We start from the raw sequence: 26,295 nt of genomic DNA on the forward strand, positions 1-26,295 counted from the left end.
TCAAAATCCTCTTTCTTGTGCTTTTTGAGGTGGAACAACCCAGTGGTGTTTTTACATATTGTATTTGTTTTAAACATGAATTGGTTAAAAAAGATGAGGAGGACCATCACTCGCCAGTCACTGGGTTTGCGCATTGATATGGGCTGGTGTGGATGAAATGCCAAGGCCGAATTATTGTCCCAGTCCGCCCCTGCCCGAGCCTCCCACAGCCAGTAGAGTGAATGCGCACGCATTCTCTCGCGCAGCCATCCAACCCTTCCCGTTCCTCTAGCACACTGCACAGATGCTCCAGCCAATTTGACAGTCGGTCTGATATCATCTCTGAGGAACTGAGCGGTTGGAGGACCGGAGAAAATAAACACCCGGTTTGCGTCCATATAAGGAGCCACTGACCGTGGGAACGATGATAATCACGAACCCTTCCCCGGACAGCAGGACTTAAAACCTGCAGTCCCACTGCTCAACCCTTCCCTTTTATTTCCACATTTTAGTAGAGATACGAACCTAGCGACATTTTTGTACCATCTCCCTTGTTGTAGCCTATTTTAAACGCGTACATTGAGCTGACAGTGTCTTGGGACGATGTGGAAAACCGGTCTTCTTCTCCTCTTTTGGGGACTATTAACGTCTGGTGAACTCCAGCAAGAAGAAACGGAGCCAGAGCGCCGAAGTCTGCCACCGTCGGGAAAGTTGGATTTTGGTTATGTGCCTCAGGGAGTTTACCAAACCCTCGCCTATTACGAACCTGGAGTAATAGGGTTACTGTTCCACATGGTGCACGCMTTTCTATACGTCGTGCAGCCCAACCCGTTCCCGGAAGGTAAGTCATCGTTAGTGCAATGTTGTTTTGATGGCCATTGAGCTGTCCAATAACATTTCATGAGAATACACCGTAGGTAACTAGCTATCTAGCTTCAACCCATGATAAGCGCCACACAGTGAAGCACTTCGTCCTCGTTTAGCGTCAACACCGTCATTTTCGTTTACAAAGTTTGCCAATGGCAAGAGAAGTTATTCTGTATGACACATGCGTGCAGAGATTTTTAAATCATCGCAGGAAACACTTTACTTTTTATTTGGCAGCTGTGAATATGTCACAGGTGTATGCAAAACATGCCCATCCAATGCGTAAAATTGTGTTTATTTGCATCAGATTTCTACATTCTTGTTGTGATTTAAATTCACCCATGCACATGTACGTGTCCACAGCCGACAGTATACTTGAAGAGAGTATTTTGCCTACAGTGTGCTGCCTGCCTGTGTCAACATAATTACACTTAAACCGACCCCTTATTGACTGTGCATCATGTGGTCACTGGTCACTAAATAGTCTGGGCACACAATTCACGAGAAAATGCCAAGACCCAATGGGGATGGAATGGGTTGGACGGTGGACCGTTGGTCCAATTGAATGCAATTAGGCCTAACTTTCCATATACTCAAATAAGGTGTCTTTGAAGTAAGTATTGTGTGGTCACTTGAATTGAGGGGTTGGTAGACAAGACCGCCCCCATCTCAGTGTTCATAATCAATTAGTAAATCTGGAGATTAGGAGTGTCTCCCTGTGTCACAGATTTAACTAGGTAATCCCATAATCTGGAATGCCATATGTTGCTGTGCTTTTAGTTTCAAGGGTTGTCAGAGGCATTCGTTGATGTATGGCTCAAACTCACTTACACAATGGATGTTCAATTTGTTCATTGGATATCATTGTTGGGTTCTATTACACATCTATAAGTAAAGTTGAAATCCCATGTTAGAGAGAGTGGGGTTTGTATTGTATAAACTGGCTATAGGAATTCTTCTGGACAGTGCCTTAAAAATGTTCCATGAATGCTAAAAAAAAATGAACACCGAAATTAATTATATGACCATTATTAGACCATTATTATTATTATTATTATTAGGCAATATATTTTATCCATATTACTGTAGGGGGTTTCATTATTATTTCAAATGAATCCTATGCTTAATTGAAACCAGATAGCCTCAGCTGTACAGTCACATGTCTGCCAATTAATTGGGACATTAAAATGCACACATGGAGATTTAGCATGATAATCCAGTGATCTTGTCAGGCCTATTTTGATTGGACGGGACAGGCTGTACCAGCCCCTAATGCTTCCCCATAACACTGCCGTAAATTATCATACTTAAGTGTGGCAGTGGACAATTTTCAAAGAAAAATTCAGCTTGATTTCTGATTTCTTAATGCATTCATATAAAATGTATGATATACCTGTTCCCCTAAATTCAWTTATTGGTGTACCACGGCCCCCAAATCAACAATCAGGGCTGTAAACTCCCAAAATATCCCATTTGAAACCAATAGAGGCCAAATAATTAGTTCAGGTGGGAGGCAACAGAATTACAGGCAACTGCACCAAAATCCCTAATTCAGACTTCTAATTATCCTTACACCTCTGAAGAKTCTAGCCACTTCCTTGCCAGTCGGAAGAARTTAAGTGTTTTATCTCTGAACACTCAAAAGCMAGTTTTTCCACCGACAYTGGGATAAGAGGAACCATGGGATGTTAACAGCACTCGGTGGARACCAGAGATCCTGACTGCCAATGTGTCCAGCCTGATACATGCCATTAAGTTATCCTGACTCACACCGCCCATTGCCACACCCCCCAAAAAAGAAGTAATGAAATCAGTTAAATAAATAAACAATTCAAATACATTTTCACTGCATTGCCCTCCAACCCCAAAAAAAGACACGTGTTCAAAAGTCAAGCAAATTATAAAATACAACATCGAATGAAGTAACAAATATGTAAAGTGTGCAACATTACGCATAAATAAACAAAAAAATATTCCCCAACCCCCTGCAAAAAATAAGTAATGAAATAACAAAACAAAAAAATGGCCAGCTCTAACAGTGCAAATCAAACACACATTCATAGTAAAAAATACACAATATCAAGACATTTATATTAAAGTTATAAAGGGTTGTGAAAACAAGGGTAATGTTCTGTGTGTGTATACAGTTATGTAACGGTGGGTGAGTTGGAGTTGGTGCAAAAAGTTGAGAAGCAGGTGTGAAGAGTTTGTGAAAAGTTTTGGGCAAATACTTTGTATTTGCGTCGTATACATTTTAATATTTTAGTAATTTCGAAGACGCTCTCATGCAGAGTGACTTACAATTAGTGCATTCATCTTAAGATAGCTAGGCGAGACAACAACACATCACAATCGTATCATGTATTTTCCCCCAACAAATTATTTATCTGCAAGTCAGTGCTAGTAGGAAATGACAAGTTGGGGGTGGAGTCATGGCAAGGTGAGAGTTATTAAGATACTCTTAAGAAAGTAGGGTTTCAGAAAGTTTGAAAGATGGGCAGAGACTCTGCTTGTCCTGACTTTAGGGGGATTAGGGCTAGGCGGTACACTGTATTTTACTATATAACCGGTATTGATGCATGGACCGGTTTGGGTTTTTATTTGAATGGTTGGTTTGTTTAAATGTGATATGCCGTGTGTAACGTCCATTTTTTATAGTTTTACACCGCTACTTGTGTCATTCCTATTAAAGCAGCCCCCCCCGCACCTCTCTATTCAGTGTGGTTTGGATAAATGCGGAAGATACATTTGTTGTACAACTGACTAGGTATCCCCCTTTCCATTTCCTCTCTCCACGCCGCTTTCCACACAGACCTAGCCCGTCCCGTCCACTCAAGGAGCGCATTTGTTGTTGCTTGACCACAAAGACACGTGCGTTCAGTCTGCATGGTCAATGTAGCAATGTTGATGACAATGTTGTTTTTCCACTTCTTATATAAATCCACAAAGCGTTCTATAATTACACTATTAGTTTGTTTCTTACATCTGAAATCAGCTAGTTTGTCTTTTCTTGGCAAGTTTTAGCTAAATCGTGTGACAGCTAATGCTAATTGCTAGTAGCTGGCTAGCTAGCTAATACATGTACTGAGTCAGAGCAAACATAGCTAGCTAATACATGTACTGAGTCAGAGCAAACATAGCTAGCTAATACAGCTTGATACCAGTGCAGTGTTAGGCCTAAAAATTGCAATTGCAACGTTTCTAAAAAAAAAAAATAGGGCCATGTTTTTGGTTCATATCATGCAGCCCTACGTGGCAGTGTGTAAGTGATCTCAAATGAGTGCAGGAAATGCAGAAATGGATGGAAATGCAGGAAATTATTTTAGTTTGAAGTTTCATTGAACAGTGTAAAACAATCAGAATGGAGAAAGACCCATTGACCCAAGACCCATTGAAATGCATGTGTTGCCACCGTAGAGTCACGCACTACTCAAAGCAAATGTAAAACTTGTATTATTAAAAAACACAAAATACGTCATAAGTCACATTTTTGAAAAATACTGTGATATGATATTTTGGCCATATCGCCCAGCCAGGACAGAGAAGAGTTTTGACTGGGCTGAGTGGGAGCTGCCTTCCCGCAGGGGTCCGAGGGCCAAGAGACCAAGAGGTGGTGGAATGAAGTGCTCTGGTTGGGATGTAGGGTTTGAGCGTAGCCTGAAGGTAAGGAGGTGCACTTCCCCTTGCTGCTCCGTAGGCAAGCACCAGGGTCTTGAAGATGATGCGAGGAGGTGGGCCGACATCCAAGCTGAGATGTCTGCCAGTCACGCAGAGATGCTTGTCGCCACCTCAGTGTCAGAAGGGGGGAAGGAGAAGAGTAGTTGAGTGTCAATGAGAACAGAGGAGAGAGTCAGCTTTGGTAGAGCATAGAGTCTCTGTGACACAGAGGAGAGTGGTCTGGAGGAGGGGATGGGATCGAGTGGGCAGTTTGTTGGGTGGCTGGGCATCACTAGTCGCAGGATTTAATCTGGAAAGAAACTTTTTGACTTTTACTCAAGTAGTATTTTACTGGGTGACTTCACTTTTACTTGAGTCACTTTCTATTAACGTATCTTTACTTTTACTCAAGTATGACAATTGGGTTCTTTTCCCACCACTGCAATTGAGTGCAGGAAATGCAGAAATGATAAAAGTGCTGAAATTTGTTTTGGTTGAAGTTGAATTGAACAGTATAAAACAAATAAAGCAATCAGACTGGAGAAAGACTCATTGAAATCACTTAGAATGTATGTGTTGCCACCCTAGGGTCCCTCACTACTCATAAAGCAAATGTAGAACTTGTATAATTCAAAAACTAAAAATAACGTCAAGTACCGTCCAATTAAAAAAAAAAAAAATACCGTGATATAATATTGTGGCCATATCGCCCAGCCCTAGCCCTGTGCCACCACCCCGACCACCAGATGCTCTCGGACTATGACAGAACACATAGTCAGATGACGAGAGAGCAGCTGGAGTAGCAGTGTTCTCTTGGGAGAACCATGTTGGGAGAATCGCCGTCACGGCCAAGAAGTCAAGGGACTGAAGAGCAACATAGGCTGAGATGAACTCAAAGGCTCAAATGAGTTCCAAACGCTACCGGAGACTAGGAATTCCAGATGGGTTGTGCGCGCAGGTAACACTAAATTAGAAGGGTTACAGCCAGGAGCAAACTGAAACACAAACTTGCAAAGCTACNGTTAAATGTGATATGCCGTGTGTAACGTCCATTTTTTATAGTTTACACCGCTACTTGTGTCATTCCTATTAAAGCAGCCCCCCCCGCACCTCTCTAATTCAGTGTGGTTGGGATAAATGCGGAAGATACATTTGTTGTWCAACTGACTAGGTATCCCCCTTTCCATTTCCTCTCTCCATGCCGCTTTCCACACAGACCTAGCCCCGTCCCGTCACTCAAGGAGCGCATTTGTTGTTGCTTGACCACAAAACTTGCCAAGGAGGTGCAGTTCCCCTTGCGTTCAGTCTGCATGGTCAATGCAGCACATGCAACAATGTTGATGACGATATTGTTTCCACTTCTTAATATAAATCCACAAGCATTCTATAATTACACTATTAGTTTGTTTCTTACATCTGAAATCAGCTAGTTTGTCTTTTCTTGGCAAGTTTTAGCTAAATCGTGTTATCAGCTAATGCTAATTGCTAGCTAGCTAGCTAATACATGTACTGAGTCAGAGCAAACATAGCTAGCTAATACAGCCTGATACCAGTGCAGGTGTCGGCCTAAATCAGCATGTTGATCGTTCAACAGTATCTGCTAAATCAAAGAGGAATAAGCAAAGCATGAATATGTTCGCTACATGAAGAAACATTTAATGTAGCCAAAGATTATAGGATCCGCTAGGAAAAACTGACCATGACATATTCTATTTCCATGATTCCAACAGTTCACCCAAGTGTATTGATCTAAACTAGACTAGGAATTCCAGATGGGTTGTGCGCGCAGGTAACACTAAATTAGAAGGGTTACAGCCAGGAGCAAACTGAAACACAAACTTGCAAAGCTACAAAAGAGCAAAATGAGATCATCAGAAAATAACTAGGCAAGATACTCAAGTGAGAGTGTGGTGGGAGCCTGGGAGCCTTCCTCAAACAACTCGGCAGAATGTCTTTGTTTTGGCAACAACACTGCCACTTAACAATACAGCCACTTTTAGTACTAGCACTAAATGCCTAGCAGAGGTGAAGACACACCTCCKAGCACTGAATGCTGATTGCCTGGCAGAGCTGAAGAAAACACTCCCTACAATACAACACTCCTACAAATCAGCAAGACTGTTACACAAGTAGGCCTATAACTAATCCAAGTCCACAACGACAGTCACAAGTACTGAGCAATCAGACAGTTTATAGACTACTAGGTAAAAGACAGCGCTTAAATTCAATTGCCCTAGCAAGACAATACCCACAGCTACTTATTGAATCCAACAATGTACTTGTTGCTCTTTGTAAGAGTTGATCCCTTTCCAAACTATAGATGATGCACTAAGACTGGGGCCAAGTAAGGCTCCTTAAATAGTCATGGAAGACAGGTAAGGCCAGTCCTTCTTAAAAACACCCAACATTTACCAAGGGCTATTGCACAAGTTGGTCTGAAACTAATCCAAGCTCACAACGGGGAAAAAAGACATACCTCCTGATCCCCTTCCAAACTATAGACGTGTGGGAGATGACGCAAAAACAGGTGTAGACTAACAGTGAAATGTTTACTTACAGGTCCTTTTGCAACAATGCAGAGTTGTAAAATGAAAGTGACATAAGGAGTAAATATACAGTGAATAACGAACAAGAACAAAGTAAAAAAATAACATYGCTATATACAGGGAGTACCAGTACCAAGTCGATGTGCAGGGMTACYAGGTAATTGAGGTAGCTATGTACACATAGGGGCAAAATGACTAGGATAGAGAATAGTCAGTAGCAGCAGCAAATGTGGTGAGTGAAAGTGTMTTGTGTTCTMTGTGTGTGCATAGAGTCAGTACAAGAGAGTTAGTGCAAAAAAGGGTCAATGCAGGTAGTCCAGGTAGCCATTTGATTAGCTATTTAGCAGTCTTTCGTAGTCTTATGGCTTGGGGGTAGAAGCTGTTCAGGGTCCTGTTGGTTCCATACTTGGTGCACTGGCACCGCTTGCCGTGCAGTAGTAGAGATAGCAGTTTATGGCTTGGGTGTTTGGAGTCTGACTATTTCTGACCCATGCCAAATCTTTTCAGCTTCCTGCGGGGGAAGAGGTGCTGTCGTGCCCTCTTCACAACTGTGTGGGTGTGTGGACCATGTTAATTCCGTAGGGATGTGTACACCGAGGACCTTTTCAGGCTGTCTGTGGTGTATTGCACAATCATTTGTTCTGGGTAGGTCTGCGCTGGATGTGCATGGTTGCTGCGGTTTTAGTTCTGACGGCGCCTTTTCTCCCCATAAGCATGCTTGGCCCTTCTCCGGTCTGCTGACACAATCAGGTCCTCAAACTCAGGGGAGGTTATTAAAAATGCGTCCTCTGAGTCTGTCTCCACATCAGACATCATGTCTTCAGTTGCCCCCCGCAAATCACTGCTTCTCTTCAGCAGAGACTTATTTTGACCGACTGGCCAGAGCCTGTGAAATTACAGGTGACAATAAGTTATTCTGCCTAATTAACAAATAGTCTTCAACTCTGGAATGATAATATAAAAAAAAAGCCTAAAGAAGTACACACACTAAAAGCTGTGGAACAAGTCTCAACTTTTCAAAATTCAGTACTGCACTTCAAAATGTATGGATTGGTTTACATTTATAAACTAACCTGTCTCTGGCGACGCCGCCTTTGCTTTTTGATGTCCTTTGCTCTGTCCGGGGTGTCCGACGACTTATGCCGATTTTTCTCCATCTCCTTAGGTATCATGCTCTAATTCCACTGGGCATTCAACTGATTTCAAAACGCGGTCCTCCAGAAAGTGGAGAGCAACACTTTTGCAGTCATACTACGTGATATCTTTCAAAAAAGTTGCGTTAGAAAGGATTACCTACACATACTGAGCAGCTCATGTTATAGACAGAAGCCTGCTACATGGCAGACCAATCCAAACTCATTTCTCGGCATGTCCAGCCCACTCATTATCTCAGCCAATCATGGCTAGTGGGAAGGTCGACAACTTTTTCATGGCTAAAAATCTTTGACCTCCCAGAGCCGGCAAATCAAGACTGGTCGAGCTCTGTTTTTATTCTGACTTCTCAATACGGCTTCTTATCATTAAAGATATTCCGACTTACATGTACGCACTCGGAAACAGGCCATTTTGCGCAGTGGTTGGGATGGAGCTCACCACGCCTAAGTAATGATAGGGGAAACACTTCTTGCACTGGCAGAGGTGGTTAGAGGGTGTTCTCCTCCCCAGCACATTAGAGTAAACCATCATGTCTATGGCACAGTATTTTCTCTTGGTTACGTCAACACAAACTGGTGCCGTGAGTACTGTTATAGACGATAATGCTTATGTCCATAACATCCATCATTTTGTTACGATTTACGGGAGTAGCCGACATCACACAGCTGAACTGCGATATGATACCATGCTGTTGTTAATGACACCTTCTCTCCACTACCCGCCAACCTGTAAGAGCTGTTATTAGCAATCTAGCAACATTTGTCAACTTGTCTGTCACTTCCACCCACTCATGCAACCGTAGTGCTATCTGACACATACGTCCATACCCATGCACATCACCCACACATAAATCACACCGCAATAGAACCTGTACAGTAAATGTCTCATTCATGTTGTCACATTTCTGTCATCCTATAAAGGTGCCTCCATTTGCTGTCGTTTCAAACCATTTTGACTTATTTTAGTAGAACTGTTCTGTAACATAGGTCACTCTAAACTTAAGACAAGATGTGAATTAGGTCTTCTCATGCAGTTTCTACTGTCATTCCGAATCTGTCGGTGTGAGACTAGGCTAGGGGGATTATGCTAACTACAGACATGCGAATCCTGGTTGGAAAGTGCTCTGTGACAAATGGAAGGTTCTCTCATTAACGGCACAATTCGCAAAGTATGTTTGATTTCCCCTCTCCCAGAAGTAGCTATGACAGGTGTAATATTGACTCCGTGGACTGGACACAGCAATTCGGCGAGAAACAGGAATTAGTTAAGGCTAGGTAACAGTTGCCAGGGAAACACACACACACACTGGCAGTCGCCAATGTATTTTAATTCCCCTGATTTTGCTCTACATACAGGGCTTTCAGAAAATATTCACACCCCTTGACTTTTTCCACATTTTGTTGTGTTACAGCCGGAATTTAGAATGGGTTCAATTGAGATTTTGTGTCACAGATCTASTACACAATATTCCATCATGTCAAATTATGTTTTTAAAGGGGTGTGAATACTTTCTGAAGGCATTGCATGTCTGCAATGCGCTCATTTGATAAAAAAGGGTGAACTGAGACAGAGTTTGGAGGCAACTGCAGCATTCTTGCGGTTTTAGCAACTCATATTTCCACTGTGCTGCAGGTGCTTCGCTGACAGACGCAGCTCCTTTCAGACCCAGTATTGAGTGWATCTAGTACTAAAATACATTGTTTTCACGGACATGATGTTTTTTTTTGTTTAACGCATGACAGGAGAAAGCGTTACATTTTAGTAGACCCTAGCCATTGAAATACAGCATACTACGGAAGCTCAACAGTCACACATGATACGCTACACTGTAGATGGCCTATGTTATGTTTCTGCAGTGTACTACAAGGCACGGTGTCTGAAATGTCCATTATGATATGAATATGTTGATACCTATGTTTTTGTGGAATGCGAAAGGCAGCGGTGGGATGATGGGGCAGGGATTGGTCAGCTTGTCGTAGATCGCATCAGCAGCGGGCATCATCTGTGGTCACTTCTAAATCACAACGGTCTCCCTCCTTAGCTCTGCTGGGTCCTCTCAGGACAACATGGCTGTGTCTGAATGTCCCTGCTATGTACTCTTTACTAAAAGTGTAGGAACAGTATTCATAACACACCGTTTCGTGAAAATGTATACAGTAAGCTATAAATATGAGCCTATGACTGACTCAGCCATACATATGGAGCAGGAGTATGTGTCATTGTCTATCCCTATTTGTTTTTTCCCCCTGACTGAACACGGCCCCTTTTTCCAGTTGCATTGCATTGTGGGTCTGAAATTGCGATACACTTCCCGAGTGCTGTTCATCAAATTCCCGCTATGGTACACAGTGAAATGAGCATGACATCCTGTCCATTTCAATTGGTTGCTTGTCACATTCCGATAACACTCCTCGTGAGTGGGACGCAATCAAAAACAGCTATCACTTGCTTGTCAACCCAATACATGGAAGCATATCTGTGTCTAGAGCTCAGCCTTACTGTTACTGTAACAGGACGTGAAAATGTGAGTGGGCTGGATGTATGACGCAGTTTCTTGGTGTGTATCCGTGCCTGTCACACACAGTCATGTCACTGCAGTGACTGTGGTGCCCGTAGTGTGGTAATGCTTCAAGACAGCCATGGGCATAGTCTTACTTGCCTAACATAATGCCAGCTGAACGCCTGTGGCAAAGTGGCACTCTGTCACGTAGCTAAGTAGGCCTATGCATTCGCCTGCACCATATTGAGTCATTTCCTTCCGTATGTTTTCATTATTTAGGCTTTGTTTATAGACTTAATGTACTTTTAGCCCATGTGAAGTAGGCTATAGGCTAAGGTCTTGAAATAGACTGACAAAGAGTATGACAAAGTGTAGCTAGCTGGACATAGTGTACAATGGGCTCAAATTGCATACTATGTAATATAAGCAAATAAATCAACATGAATCTGTCATTCAGAGCCTATCATTATGGGTTGTTTAGTGTTTGCTACTCCATTGTGTAGCAACAGTTGCGACTAGGCTAACTATGGCCCACTCACTCTGTTCATTGTCGATATCAAAATAACATCAGTTTTTTACCGCGATCCTGATATAACCTACTGCCAAAACAAAAGACGAAATCACTTCAAGAATGTAATGATTAAAAAAATGATATAATATACAGACTAGTGTGAGGCATGGAAATGAGTCACTCATACACCAACAATGGCTTGGACAGGTGCTTGGAGTCATTATACATACTGCTTTGTGTGATATATTTAAAGGCAACTGGATACAGCACAAACAGAAGAGCTGTCCTAAATGGTGGCCCGTTACATTGATTCTACTTTTATTGAGGTATTAGTGATCATTTTGTTTTCATGAGCTACTTGCTTTGTGTGTGTTACAGCACAGACGGCATTTATTTGTAATGATGCATTGGACATAAATTGATTGCAAACGTGTAACGGCTGTCATATTCGTTCTCCTCCTCAGACGAGGAGGAGCCTGGATCGGACCAACACGCAGAGAGGTAAGTAGACATAATGATTTATTAAATGAAGACGAAACACGAAGAACACTTGAATTAACTACAAAACAACAAACGACGTTAAACAGACCTGAACTTGTGAACATAAAAAACAATGAACGCACGAACAGGAAAGAACGAACGAACGAACGAACGAGACGAGACAGTACCGTGTGGTGCAACAAACACAGACACAGCAACAATCACCCACAAACAAACAGTGAGAACAGCCTACCTTAATATGGTTCTCAATCAGAGGAAACGTCAAACACCTGCCTCTAATTGAGAACCATATCAGGCAACACATTTAACCCCACATAGAAACACATAACATAGACTACCCACCCAGCTCACGTCCTGACCAACTAAACAAAGTTAAACAAAGGAAAATAAGGTCAGGAACGTGACAAAACGGGGTCGCGGACCATCAATAATAGCCAAGCAGGAGCTACAATGCATTTGGAAAGTATCCAGGCCCCTTGACTTATCCACATTTTGTTACGTTACAGCCTTATTCTAAAATGTATTTCATCCCCCCCTCAATCTACACACAATACCCCATAATGACAAAGCAGTTTTTAATGACAAAAAAGTTTCCCGAATTGTTTTCAAATGTATAAAAAAAGAATGTAAATATCACATTTACATAAGTATTCAGACCTTTTACTCAGTACTTTGTTGAAGCACCTTTGGCAGCGATTAAAGCCTTGAGTCTTCTATGATGCTACAAGCTTGGCACACCTGTATTCGGGGAGTTTCTCCCATTCTTCTCTGCAGATCCTCTCAAGCTCTGTCAGGCTGGATGGGGAGAGTCGCTGCACAGCTAATTTCAGGTCTCTCCAGAGATGCTCGATTAGGTTCAAGTCCAGGCTCTGGCTGGGCCACTCAAAGACATTCAGAGACTCGTCCCAAAGCCACTCCTGTGTTGTCTTGGCTGTGTGCTTAGGATTGTTGTCCTGTTGGATGGTGAACCTCAAATTAAATTAAATGACATTTTATTTGTCACATACATGTGCTTAGCAGATCTTATTGCGGGTGTAGCGAAATGCTTAGTTACCGCCGCTCTGATATCCAAAAGTTCTTCCCGGCTGTATGTAATAACACAAAAAATGTCCTAAGCGCTCGAAGCATGGCAGCCCTGTTCATCGCCGCCATTATCAGGTCCTTCGCCCCCAGTCTGAGGTCCTGAGCGCTCTGCAGCAGGTTTTCATTAAGGATCACTCTGTACTTTGCTCCGTTCATCTTTCCCTCTATCCTGACTAGTCTCCAGTCCCTGCCAATGAAAAACATCCCCAGAGTATGATGCTGCCACCACTATGCTTCACCGTATGGAGTGTGCCAGGTTTCCTCCAGATGTGACGTTTGGCATTCAGACCAAAGAGTTGAATCTTGGTTTCATCAGACCAGATAATCTTGTTTCACATTGTCTGAGAGTCTTTAGGTGCCTTTTGGCAAACTCCAAGCAGGCTATCTTGTGCCTTTTACTGAGGAGTGGATTCCGTCTGGCCACTCTACTATAAGGCCTGATTGGTGGAGTGCTGCAGAGATGGTTGTCCTTCTGGAAGGTTTTCCCATCTCCACAGAGAAACTATGGTGCTCTGTCAGAGTGACCATCGGGTTCTTGCTCACCTCCCTGACCAAGGCCCTACTCCGATTGCTTAGCTTGGCCGGGCAGTCAGCTGTAGGAAGAGTCTTGGTGGTTCCAAACTTCTTCCATTTAAGAATGATGGAGGCCACTGTGTTCTTGGGGACCTTCAATGCTGCAGAAATGTTTTGGAGCCCTTCCTAAGATCTGTGCCTCGACACAATCTTGTCTCTGAGCTCTACCGACAATTCCTTTGACCTTATGGCTTGGTTTTTGCTCTGACATGCACTGTCAACTGTGGGACCTTTATATAGACATGTGTGGGCCTTTCCAAATCATGTCCAATCAATTTAATTGACCACAGGTGGACTCCAATCAAGTTGTAGAAACATCTCAAGGATGATCAATGGACACAGGATGCACCTGAGCTCAATTTCGAGTCTCATCGCAAAGGGTCTGAATACTTAAGGTATTTCTGGTTTTTATTTTTAATACATTTGCAAAAATTTACAAAAACCTGTTTTCATATTGCCATTAAGAGAAATTGTGTGTAGATTGATGAGTACATATTTGTATTTAATCTATTTTAGAATAAGGCTGTAACATAACAAAATCTGGAAAAAGTGAAGGGGTCTGAATACTTTCTGAATGCACCGTATTTTGTTCTTACTATACAAAGCAAATACCACGGTACTGGTTTGATTATTTGAAGCAAGTGATTCCTTTTTGTTAATTTACGCTAGGCTACGAAATGTCATACGAGTGTACCATTTATGCCGTTTTATGTAATGATATCATGTCATTTGTGTCCGTTGGGATAAAGCATTATCCGATGAAGAATTGATGATGTAGGCTAACCTATAACCGTTAATCCTGTTCTGCCAGGCTGTCGTTTCTCTCACCACAACGTCTTATAGCTTAACTATGTTGCACTGTCTTGAGGCTAGCAGCAATGTAGCATAGATTCATGTGCACAGTCTGCCAACAGTTGATATGCATGAGCTACAATATTGCCTGAAATCAACTCTCTGTCACTACTCCCATTCAAGTGAAAAAACACTCGTAAAGATTACAGATGAAGGTTGAGTGAATTTCCTCGTCACGTTCAGAAATAACGCTGGAAACAAAATCCACTCCTTTTTGCAGACGCAATTTGTTGAGACGGCTCTCAACTTTTCAAAGCAGTTTGAAGGCAGAGCTCTTCTCTTCCGTGCAGTTTATAACTAACTAGGCCTACACATTCATTTCTCCTCGACTTTAAGCCAACGCTAGAGAATCCAAGATTAAGTCTGTCATATGAGCTCATGCCCCCCTTTTGTGATGGTTTCATTTGCATTTAAACCCCCCAGAAAAATACCTTTGCATAGTGTTCCACGTTAGTGCAGTAATAATGAAAATAACTTGGTAACCCTGCAGGTACTCGATTCCGCCAAGGGGATGGCAGCCAAATCACTAGTGCTGAATGAAATGCTTAATTTTAGTGGAGCTACTTTCCTTCACATAGCTTTGGATGGGATTTCGCCCGAGCTGCAAGACAAAGAATTCTGAGAGTTAAGAGTGCTGAAAGGCTCCTAATTGCCCGCTTTTTTTCTCTGTAAAGTGAAGGATCATTCAGTATGCCAGCAAATCTGTATGTAGGAGTATGCTCTTCAACGGGGTGCCACAAATTGGACATAAGGTATTTCCTGTAATTCTGATCCAAGAGGCAAGCGCTGTGTCTCATTAATTGAAGCTCGCCTTACCAAACACTAGGCTGGCATATTGGCAGAGCGAGGATGGAACATATGATAAGAGATATGGCATTAAGATGTCCTGGGACTTTGAGCCTTTCAGGTAATGCTATTCGCATAATGCCACCAACATCGCTTCAATCTAGCATAGGATCAATCTGCCAAAGAAAGAAAGGAATGTGATGAACCACAGAGAAAACAGAGGGAAGAAGCAGGAAATCCACCTAGAGATAGGAAGCAAAACAGTGAAAGATCCAAACAGGAAGACAAAGAGAGAAAAGAGGAAGAACAATATAAAAGATCAAGAGAAGCGGTGAAAGAAGGAGAGGGAGAAAGAATGAAATCGAGAGAGTGCTGCCACATCATGAAGCGGCTGTTGCGGCCATGTCTCGCTCGGGCACGTCATATATGGGTCAGCCCTGGGAAGCCGAGCAGGCGAGCAAGCCGCTGTCCTGGTGAATGGACGGCAAGTCATGCATCCTCTCCATCCTTTAGTTCAGCTTCATTGGCGGGTGCAGCCGTGCCCTCTGGGAGCTGGCACTGGGGACATGGTGAGTTGTAATTGCAGATGTGCTACAGTAAGGGTCAACCTGCCAACGCCTGAGATGACTACTCGGACGACCCACTCTGCGTGGCATCAGCTTCAGTGCTCCTTTAGAGTATCCTTTTAGCCGTACTGCGTTTAAGAGACAGGAGGCCCTCAGTTAAATGTATCACTGATGGTCTGTGTCACAATGAAGAAGTGAGGTTAAGAGTGTATAATTTAGCTCTTGAGGACTGGGATTGGTTGGTGTCAGGGATATATCAATTATCTCTCTCAAACCAATGCTCATGCTAATTGGTTTAGGGCGCACCCTGATTATCCTTCAATTACTTTTTCACACAGACACTGAGTGTAGTACCTCTTTGCATGTGAATAGTTTTTCCCCAACATAGAATGTCAAATAATCAAAAAAGGTTAGCCTACTGATGGGACCACAAGTAGGGTCTACTTTAAATCAGATGGCGGACTGAAAATTGCCCATGTGCCGCATGTTTAAGACCCGTGCTCCTGATAGCAAACAACACATGATGTCACAGCTCTATCTGTTTGATTGACAGTGTGTGGGGTGGATTTAGGTTTCCTTCTCTGATCAATAGGCACCCGCCCTCTGTAGTTAGAGTTGTCTGTCCTTCATTGTTGCCATGACACTGGTTTAGCTCCTGTAAACTGATGTTAATCAGGGATTGTGTCTACCTGCACCTCTGACGTGCATAGCCAATCCTCAGCCACCCACTGCTTTACAACCGTTAGCCTAGCTGTCCTTGAGCTGTTCTTGTCTATTAATGTTCTGTATAATGTCATAATTCATGTTTTGTGTGGACCCCAGGAAGAGTAGCTGCTGCTTTCGCAACAGCTAATGGAGATCCTAAAAAATAAATATATAGTGGGATACTGATTCAGATGACCTTTCCACTTTAACTTTTTTGTGTGAGCCAATTAACAGTTGGGCTAACCACAGTTAGCCACTGGGAGTGACGGTTTCCCACCTTCCCAAATCCCTATTTGTGAAATGTGTAAGATTTTCAGGACAACAGTTTTTCTGGCCTAGTTAGTAACCTTGAACATGGAACTAAAATAATACTGACAAATTCATAAAAAGTTGGCAATAAGTAGGGCATAAAGTTCCTAATGGGTAAACCCATGAGTTTGGGGGGGAAATAATGTGTTTAGGGGGGAATTAAGAAAAAAAGTGTCTGTTGGCAATGCATTTCTTGGTTTACTATGTGAAAATCCTGAAAACTAGGCTAAACTTGGAATGTGTGATGCTCCACACCTTGCAGTAGGCCTAGGCCTAAAACTTGTACCGTACCGTACTGTGCCTAACACTTGGATGTGGTTCCAATCTCAACAGAACAACGTGTGGTCATGTAGTGTAACAATGAGCTCACGCTAGTTTTACACATTTGATGGTCTTTCATCCAATTCTCCATGACAATTTCTCTCCCTTGGGTTTTACTTAAGTGCTTTGAGTGAATCATGCAGCAACCAAAGCGGCAGCAATCAGGAGGTCATAACCCCGAACGAAAACTAGACTGAACCCATTCCCCTTTTTCCGAGCTCTGTTCTATGTGGCCTGTTACTCTTCTTTCCGCCCGCCACAGGGAATAATAATGATTACTCTTAATAAGGATGTAAAGAAGGGGAAATTATGTCTATGATGCTGCCTTCGGGGTGAAAAGACTCAAATCAATGAAGAGGAAAACATGAAGGAAAACATTGTCTTTATCAACAAAAGCCCCAACAAGACGAGCCATTTGATGAGCTATGTGGAAGAAATGTGTCCCTCGTGGATTTTTTTGTTTTTAAGGAAAATGACTAACAACGACAGGTTAAACAAATTTTGGCCAAGGAATCCGAGGAATAAGTTTAGACAATAAAATATAATATTGTTTATGTTCTTAACCCTGGGAAACATGGCTCATAGTCCACCAATTATCATTTTTTAATTTCAATATTTAAAATAAATAAATACACTCCAACTTAAGCTTTAAAACTGCAAAAAAAAAAAAAAAAATTACAGGAAATTAGCTGGAAACGGCCACATTTTCTCTCCGATGCCAAGAGGTGGGCCTTTAAAATGTTCCTTCCCGGGGCCCAAGACTTGGCTCGTCTGTCCATGCACTGCCGAAGTCGTAGTAAAACTCCTTGTATGCTATTTCTATCTCACTCGAGTTCTGTTCTGATGATGAGGGGGTCCCTACTGAATTTGCTGTCACAAAAGGCGTCCTAAGCCCCAAAAAGTTGGAGAACCCCTGCTTTAAATACTGTATGCATGAATGCATCTGCATGGTGAAAAAATGTGTATATGCCTTGCTTTCAGTCTTGCCAACTAGTAACTTTATGGCCTCTGGATTCATTCTAGCATCTTACTGTGAATGCGTGCTTGCCTGTCTGTCTGTCTGTCTGTCTGTATTTGTGTGTTTTTCTCAACTTGTCCATGTTTCTTATCTCTTTGAGTTCTCTCTGATGTGCTTTCAGCTGCACACTGTCTGTCACTATTTTGACATACTGTACATGTGTATGCTTAACCCTGCCTACGTGTTTGTGTTTGTATGCCTGAGTAATACTCTGTGTTGGCACATGGACAGTATTAGTGTGGACTTGGCAGATGCAGCCAAGAGCTTCAGCTGCCTCGATAAGACCTCTGTTTGCCTGCAGCTTCACACAAGAGCCTCAACTGCCACAATAAGACCTCTATTTGCTTGCAGCTTCACACAAGAGCTTCAGCTGCCTCGATAAGACCTCTGTTTGCCTGCAGCTTCACACAAAAGCCTCAACTGCCACAATAAGACCTCTGTTTGCCTGCAGCTTCACATATGCGCTCCTGATCCACTGCTACAACAGGAAATGCAAACGTGGAGTGTATTTGAGTTTTAAAAAGGCTTCTAAAGTTTGTAATTATCACTTTGAAAACTCAGACTTGATTTGCACTAACGAAAAATGTATGAACCCCTACAAAAATGTATATTATAATCCACATAATAATGCACATTTCCTGTTGCTGCAGGATAATCTTTCCTACTGTAGAAAACTGGCTCAAATTAAGATCCTACACCTGTATCTGTCTAATAAAAACAGCAATTGAAATATGGCTTAATCTTAAACTAATTTGCCTCGTCTCCCAGCTTTCTAATTGAAATAAGTGCGTTAAGTTTCTTGCAGTCGGTTATGACCTTATAAACCACTTAATACCTTTTTTATTAGCACTCCACTATGGATGCACGTCAGTGAAGGCTGCTGAGGGGAGGACGCCTCACAATAATGGCTGGAACAGAGCAAATAGAATGGCATGTGTTTGATACCATTCCACTTATTTCACTCCAGCCATTACCACAGGTCCGTCCTCCCCAATTAAGGTGCCGCCAACCTCCTGTGATGCACATCCTGAAAGACAAGACTTTCTCTCCATCTCTTCCTCAGACAGACCCGTTGGCTCTGTTTGTCAAGACGAATCCTGTTCTCCCTAGCGACTGGATCTATGAGGGCTTTACAGTGTGACCATTTTGCTCGCATATGCGTCTAAATATTTAGCTGTGCGACCTGGAACTTTAATTTAGGAGCACCAGTGCGCCTAAAAACATTGTGTGGTGCCAGGACAACAACCTCTTCCTCAACGTGATCAAGACAAAGGAGATGATTGTGGACTACAGGAAAAGTAGGCCGAGCACGCCCCCATTCTCATCGACTGGGCTGTAGTGAAGCAGGTTGAGAGCTTCAAGTTCCTTGGTGTCCACATCACCAACAATCTAACATGGTCCAAGCACACCAAGACAGTCGTGAAGAGGGCACGACAAAACCTATTCCCCCTCAGGAGACTGAAAAGATGTAGCATGGGTCCTCAGATCCTCAAAAGTTTCTACAGCAGCACCATCTAGAGCATCCTGACTGGTTGCATCACTGCCTGGTATGGCAACTGCTCAGCATCCGACTGCAAGGCACTACAGAGGGTAGTGCGCACGGCCCAGTACATCACTGGGGCCAAGCTTCCTGCCATCCAGGATCTCTATACCAGGCGGTGTCAGAGGAATGCCCTAAAAATGATCAAGGACTCCAGCCACCCTAGTCATAGAGTGTTCTCTCTGCTACCGCACGGCAAGCGGTCAGGAGCGCCAAGTCTGGGTCCAAGAGGCTTCTAAACAGCTTCTACCCCCAAGCCATAAGACTCCTGAACATCTAATCAAATTGCTTCCCAGACTATTTGCATTGCCCCCCCCCCCCCCCCCAACCCCTCTTTTACGCTGCTGCTACTCTTTGTTATTATCTATACATAGTCACTTTAATAACTCTACCTACATGTACAGATTACCACAATTACCTCGACTAACCGGTGCCCCCGCACATTGACTCTGTACTGGTACCCCATGTATGTAGTCTCGCTATTGTTATTTTACTGCTGATCTTTAATTACTTGTTCCTTTTATTTCTTATTCTTATTCATATTTTTTAAACTGCATTGTTGGTTAGGGTCTTGTAAGTAAGCATTTCACTGTAAGATCTACTCCTGTTGTATTCAGCGCATGTGACTAATAACAATTGATTTGATAAGCTGGAAGTAGAAGCCTAAGTGTTATTGTTTATTTGTTTACTCCAATTAGGGGAGGGGTGGTAGGGTTTGCGGGGAATGATAAAGGAAAATATATTTTAAAGATGTGTGTGTGTGTGTGTGTGTGTATGTATGTATGTATGTATATATATATATATATATATATATATGTGTGTATTTGTATGTATGTTTATATATGTATATATGTATGCATGTTTATATATATGAAGGGTATGTGTATGTATGTGTCACGGTCATCGTTGCATGAAGAAGTGGACCAAAGCACAGCGTGGTAAGTGTTCATGATTTATTCTCAAAAAACACTTGAACAAAATAACAAAGAGCATAACGACAACGAACAGTTCTGTCAGGTGCAGAAACACAAAACAGAAAATAACTACCCACAAAACACAGGTGGGAAAAGGCTACCTAAGTATGGTTCCCAATCTCAGACAACGATAGACAGCTGTCCCTGATTTGAGAACCACACCCGGCCAAAACAAAGAAATACAAAACATAGAAAAATGAACATAGAATACCCACCCAAATCACACCCTGACCAAACCAAAATAGAGACATAAAAAGCTCTACGGTCAGGGCGTGACTGTATATATGCCAAAAATATATGGGTGATTGGAAGTGATGCAGCCAATTACATTGATGGAAGCTTAAATCTATCTGCAATATTAAAGCTGATCTACCCACTAAAAAAATATATAATAATAAAAAGACATGTCAGTCAACCCAGAAAATGTCAAGAACTTTGAAAGTTTCTTCAGGTGCTATAATGAATCTGGCTCTCATGAGGACCACCACAGGAAAGGAAGACCCAGAGTTACCTCTACTGCAGAGGACAAGCCATGGACATTAGACCAATGGAAATATGTCCTTTGGTCTGATGAGTCCAAATTTGAGAATTTTGGTTCAAGCGCCGTGTCTTTGTGAGACGCAGAGTAGGTGAACGGATGATCTCTGCATGTGTGGTTCCAAACGTGAAGCATGGAGGAGGAGGTGTGATGGTGTGGGGGTGTTTTGCTGGTGACACTGTCTGTGATTTATTTAGAATTCAAGGCACACTTAACCAGTATGGCTACCACAGCATTCTGCAGCGATACGCCATCCCATCTGGTTTGCTCTTAGGATGTCTATCATTTGGAAGTCAGGTCATCTGATGCAGCACTCCATCACTCTCCTTCGGGGTCAAATAGCCCTTGTACATCCTGGAGGTGTCTTTTGGATCATTGTCCTGTTGAAAAACGAATGGAATTCATAGCTCATAACCACCACGTAAACCATCAGTATTTACTACTGCAGGATTACCTATGCGTTTATAAATGTTTATGTTGTAGGCTAATTAAAAATGTAATACTGTATATAGCCTTTTATGTATTATTTCATTAATGCACAATAGACGGGTTTGCAACAAAACCGACAAGTGCTCAGCTTTAGGGTAATTGGCTAAGATTGTTGACAACATTCGTCTCCAATGTTTATTGAAAACATAAATACATTTGCAAAATGAGCACAGTCTCTGAAATGCATTGTTACAGTTGTTGGTTAGGAAGCTAGTGAATTTAGTCAAAATAGTCAAAACTAGAGGTCGACCGATTATGATTTTTCAACGCCGATACCGATTATTGGAGGACCAAAAAAAGCCGATACCGATTAATCGTCCGATTTAAAAAAATATATTTTAATAATGACAATTACAACAATACTGAATGAACACTTATTTTAACTTAATATAATACATCAATAAAATCAATTTAGCCTCAAATAAATAATGAAACATGTTCAATTTGGTTTAAATAATGCAAAAACAAAGTTTTGAAGAAGAAAGTAAAAGTGCAATATGTGCCATGTAAAAAAGCTAACGTTTAAGTTCCTTGCTCAGAACATGAGAACATATGAAAGCTGGTGGTTCTTTTTAACATGAGGCTTCAATATTCCCAGGTAAGAAGTTTTAGGTTGTAGTTATAATAGAAATTATAGGACTATCTCTCTCTATACCATTTGTATTTCATATACCTTTGACTATTGGATGTTCTTATAGGCACTTTAGTATTGCCAGTGTAACAGTATAGCTTCCGTCCCTCTCCTCGCTCCTACCTGGGCTCGAACCAGGGACACATCGACAACAGCCACCCTTGAAGCAGCGTTACACATCGCTCCACAAAAGCCGCGGCCTTTGCAGAGCAAGGGGAACAACTACTCCAAGTCTCAGAGCGAGTGACGTCACCGAATTAAACGCTATTAGCGCGCACCCCGCTAACTAGCTAGCCATTTCACATCGGTTACACCGGCCTAATCTCAGGAGTTGATAGGCTTGAAGTCATAAACAGCTCAATGCTTGAAGCACAGCGAAGAGCTGCATGCAAACGCACGAAAGTGCTGTTTGTATGAATGCTTACGAGCCTGCTGCTGCCTACCATCGCTCAGTCAGACTGCTCTATCAAATATCAAATCATAGACTTAATTATAACATAATAACACACATAAATACGAGCCTTTGGTCATTAATATGGTCGAATCCGGAAACTATCATTTCGAAAACAAAACGTTTATTCTTTCAGTGAAATACGGAACCGTTCCATATTTTATCTAACGGGTGGCATCCCTAAGTCTAAATATTGCTGTTACGTTGTACAACCTTCAATGTTATATCATAATTATGTACAATTCTGGCAAATTAATTCTGGTCTTTGTTAGGAATAAATTAACTTCACACAGTTCGCAACGAGCCAGGCGGCCCAAACTGCTGCATATACCCTGACTGCTTGCACGGAACGCAAGAGAAGTGACACAATTTCACAATGTTAGCAGGCAATATTAACTAAATATGCAGGTTTAAAAAAGATATACTTGTGTATTGATTTTAAAGAAAGGCATTGATGTTTATGGTTAGGTTTGGTGCAACGACAGTGCTAAATCATCACCAGTTTGGCGAAGTAGGCTGTGATTCGATGAGAAATTAACAGGCACCGCATCGATTATATGCAACGCAGGACACGCTAGATAAACTAGTAATATCATCAACCATGTGTAGTTAACTAGTAATTATGTTAAGATTGATTGTTTTTTATAAGATAAGTTTAATGCTAGCTAGCAACTTACCTTGGCTTCTTGCTGCGTAACAGGTAGTCAGCCTGCCACACAGGCTCATCGTGGAGTGCAATGTAAGGCAGGTGGTTAGAGCGTTGGACTGGTAACCGGAAGGTTGCAAAAACGAATCCCCGAGCTGACAAGGTAAAAATCTGTCGTTCTGCCCCTGAACAAGGCAGTTAACCCACCGTCATTGAAAATAAGAATGTGTTCTTAACTGACTTGCCTAGTTAAATAAAGGTGTAAAAAAATATCGGTGTCCAAAAATACCGATTTCCGATTGTTATGAAAACTTGAAATCGGCCCTAATTAAATCGGCCATTCCGATTAATCGGTCGACCTCTAGTCAACACCTCAAAACAAGGCATGGTATCAAGAACAAGATAAAATTAGCTCAAACGAGCCGCCATGATTCCCAACATGGCAGCTTCTTGCCATTGTTGCTAGCTATATAGCAATCCAGAATCACAACAACACATGGCCTTCTGCATCTTTGAAGCGTGCTCACCGTTTTCGTGAAGTTGTTCGCTAACCCATCTATTAGTGACCAAATTTCGATAATATTTAATTTCACAGACTATATCTCCATTTCCTCAGAGGAAGATGAAGTGACATCGTTATACCAGACTTCAAATAAAATCCCATTTTGTGACAGTCCCTGCCAAGATGATCCCCATTCAACACTCGTCAGGTTGTGCTTACTTCACTGAACTGGGCTCTGCTTTTCCACAGATACAGTAGCTTTGTTGGGGAAAACGCAGAAGTTTGTCAATGCAATCCCTGACACAGAAAATCACATTGCATTCTACTCTGCCTTTACAAGCAGGGAGGGGTCGAGTGAATTGAACAATACCTTGGAAATGTATCTCAAAAATATGCAGTTTTTATACCGTTTCCACCAGTAAGCCTGTTATATGGATGTCCCCCTATACGGGTGAGAAGGTTTAAGCTGGGGTGATATTCGAATTTTGACGGTGCCACTGGCTTTTTTCTTTTGCCCGTTGATTAGTATTTTTCATTCCAACCCAAGGTCTCATCAGTCACAGTGCCTTCATGGGTAAATGCGAGTGATGGAAGAATGAGTGCATGGGGCTTGACTTAACAGTCTCTTTCTCTCCCAAACAGACACACACAATATGTCCCTCTCTCTTTCTCTCCCTACCTCTCACACACTTTACCTGGGTACGCTTCTCTGAGACATTGATGAAGCGATGCATTTTTTTTATTTTTTATATCTGTGTCGGGCTCCTGCCTCTTCAGTTATACTCTGCTCAGTTGAGCAGCTACAGAATAACAGATTTTGGATTATCACCTCATTTTGGTGGCCAAGGCCCGGGTCTTGCACAGTTATAAAATAAAAAATGGCATGCTGCGCTAATACTAGGTTGTATAGGAATCGTATAACATTTTGGACTGCAGAAACTACCACAGAATGTGTTTCACTTTCATTTTTGCTACTCTCCTCATTATAATTTAGACTATACGGGGTTTCTTCTGGATCTTAAAGGGGTTTAGGTGGTAGGCGTGGCAGGGGGCATGGAAGGGGTGTGACAGGGGGTGCGGTCTGCCCGTCGGCTTGGTTGAATTTAAGAGAATATTTTAGAGGCGGCGGTGTAGAGAAATGTTTGCATTTTTAAGCCAATTTCCTGCAATTATACACATTACGCAAAATCATTGTTTTTAGCTTTTATTAGCTTTTATTTCGGTGAATGTTAGTTCTCAAAGATCATAATATTTTAAAAATACTTTTTAAAAAGTCCATTATCTTTTGTACATACTCTGTCTGGTTTTAGTCGTTTAAGTGTACACTGAAAGCACTTTTCCATCCCGAAAAAAATTAAAACCATACACTGTCCCGCCCAAGGATTTCAATGGCATAAAAAATACTGCTATAGGAAAATCCCTCAAAATATCCTACAGCAGTGATCATGATGATGAAGATAATACTGTGTCGATCCAGTGCCTTGCATCCCAAAGTGCATAATTACAAGGTTCACTCACCTTATGGTTCACAGTTGGGTGATATTCGGAGTCAATTTTGTGGACACTCCCCATGGTTATTACAGTTCATTCAAATGAGAAAGACTGATTAGGAATGAGTGTTTACGTCATTCTTTGTATCACCAACCTAGGCTCCCTTCAGATTCAGATCATCTTTAGAGATGATTAATGCGCCACTGAACTGGGTACATGTATTGTGTGCCCCAGTGAGTGGGCTTAGACGTTCACTCAAATCAATTAAAGTGCTGTGCTAATCACTCTTGTTTTACATGGACACCCAGGGGGCTAAGACTGAGGATTAGCATCACACTGTGGGTGTTTGGAGAGATGTAGGGCGGGAGGTAGCGTAGTGGTTGGAGCATTGGGCAAGAAATCGAAAGGTTGCTGGTTTGATTACCCGAGCTGTCAAGGTGAAAAACCTGCGGTGTGTCCTTGAGCAAGGCACTTAACCCTAATTTGCTCCAGGGGTGCCGTAGTAGTATAGCTGACCCTGTAAAACAACACATTTCACTGCACCTATCCGGTATGTATACAACAAAAAGTTGTATAGTTTAGATGGCATAGTCATCCTCTATTGGTACCATTAGACCAGGGGTGGGCAATTCCAATCCTCGAGAGCCTGATTGGTGTCACAGTTTTTCCCCAGCCCCAGCTAACACACCTGACTCCAATAATCACCTAATCATGATCTTCAGTTTAGAATGCAATTTGATTAATCAGCTGTGTTTGCTAGGGATGGAGAAAAAGTGTGACACCATTCAGGCCCTTGAGGACTGTAGTTGCCCACCCCTGCATTAGACAGTATCTGGTTAATCCCTAGATTAAATGTTCGTGCCCCCATGGAAATTCAATTAGCATAATACAAAAATATTTATGTTTAAGCAAGAGTTATCGTTTTGGGATGGGCTGCGTCTCAATCCACTGCATCCATTGGGCTCCCGAGTGGCGCAGTGGTCTAAGACACTGCATCTCAGCGCAAGAGTCGTCACTGCAGTACCTGGCTCGAATCCAGGCTGCATCACATCCGGCTGTGATTGGGAGTCCCATAGGGTGGCGCACAATTGGCCCAGCGTCGTC

The 26,295-nt window shown here is 42.2% G+C and overlaps 1 protein-coding gene across 10 annotated transcripts in view; it reads left to right on the top strand.

The window, feature by feature from the left end:
• The first annotated feature begins 261 nt into the window (after window positions 1-261).
• The window catches only part of LOC111967592 (prominin-1-A-like), a 118,951-nt gene continuing 92,917 nt past the window's right edge, over window positions 262-26,295 (top strand). For all 10 annotated transcript variants that reach the window (XM_023992737.2, XM_023992738.2, XM_023992739.2 and 7 more), the window contains exon 1: window positions 262-820. In XM_023992737.2, coding sequence (XP_023848505.1) covers window positions 583-820 — 238 coding nt within the window. In that variant the 5' untranslated portion in view covers window positions 262-582. The remainder of the gene's footprint in view (window positions 821-26,295) is intronic.

This window comes from Salvelinus sp. IW2-2015, linkage group LG8, assembly GCF_002910315.2.
Source record: "Salvelinus sp. IW2-2015 linkage group LG8, ASM291031v2, whole genome shotgun sequence".
In the NCBI taxonomy this organism is placed as follows: domain Eukaryota; kingdom Metazoa; phylum Chordata; class Actinopteri; order Salmoniformes; family Salmonidae; genus Salvelinus; species Salvelinus sp. IW2-2015.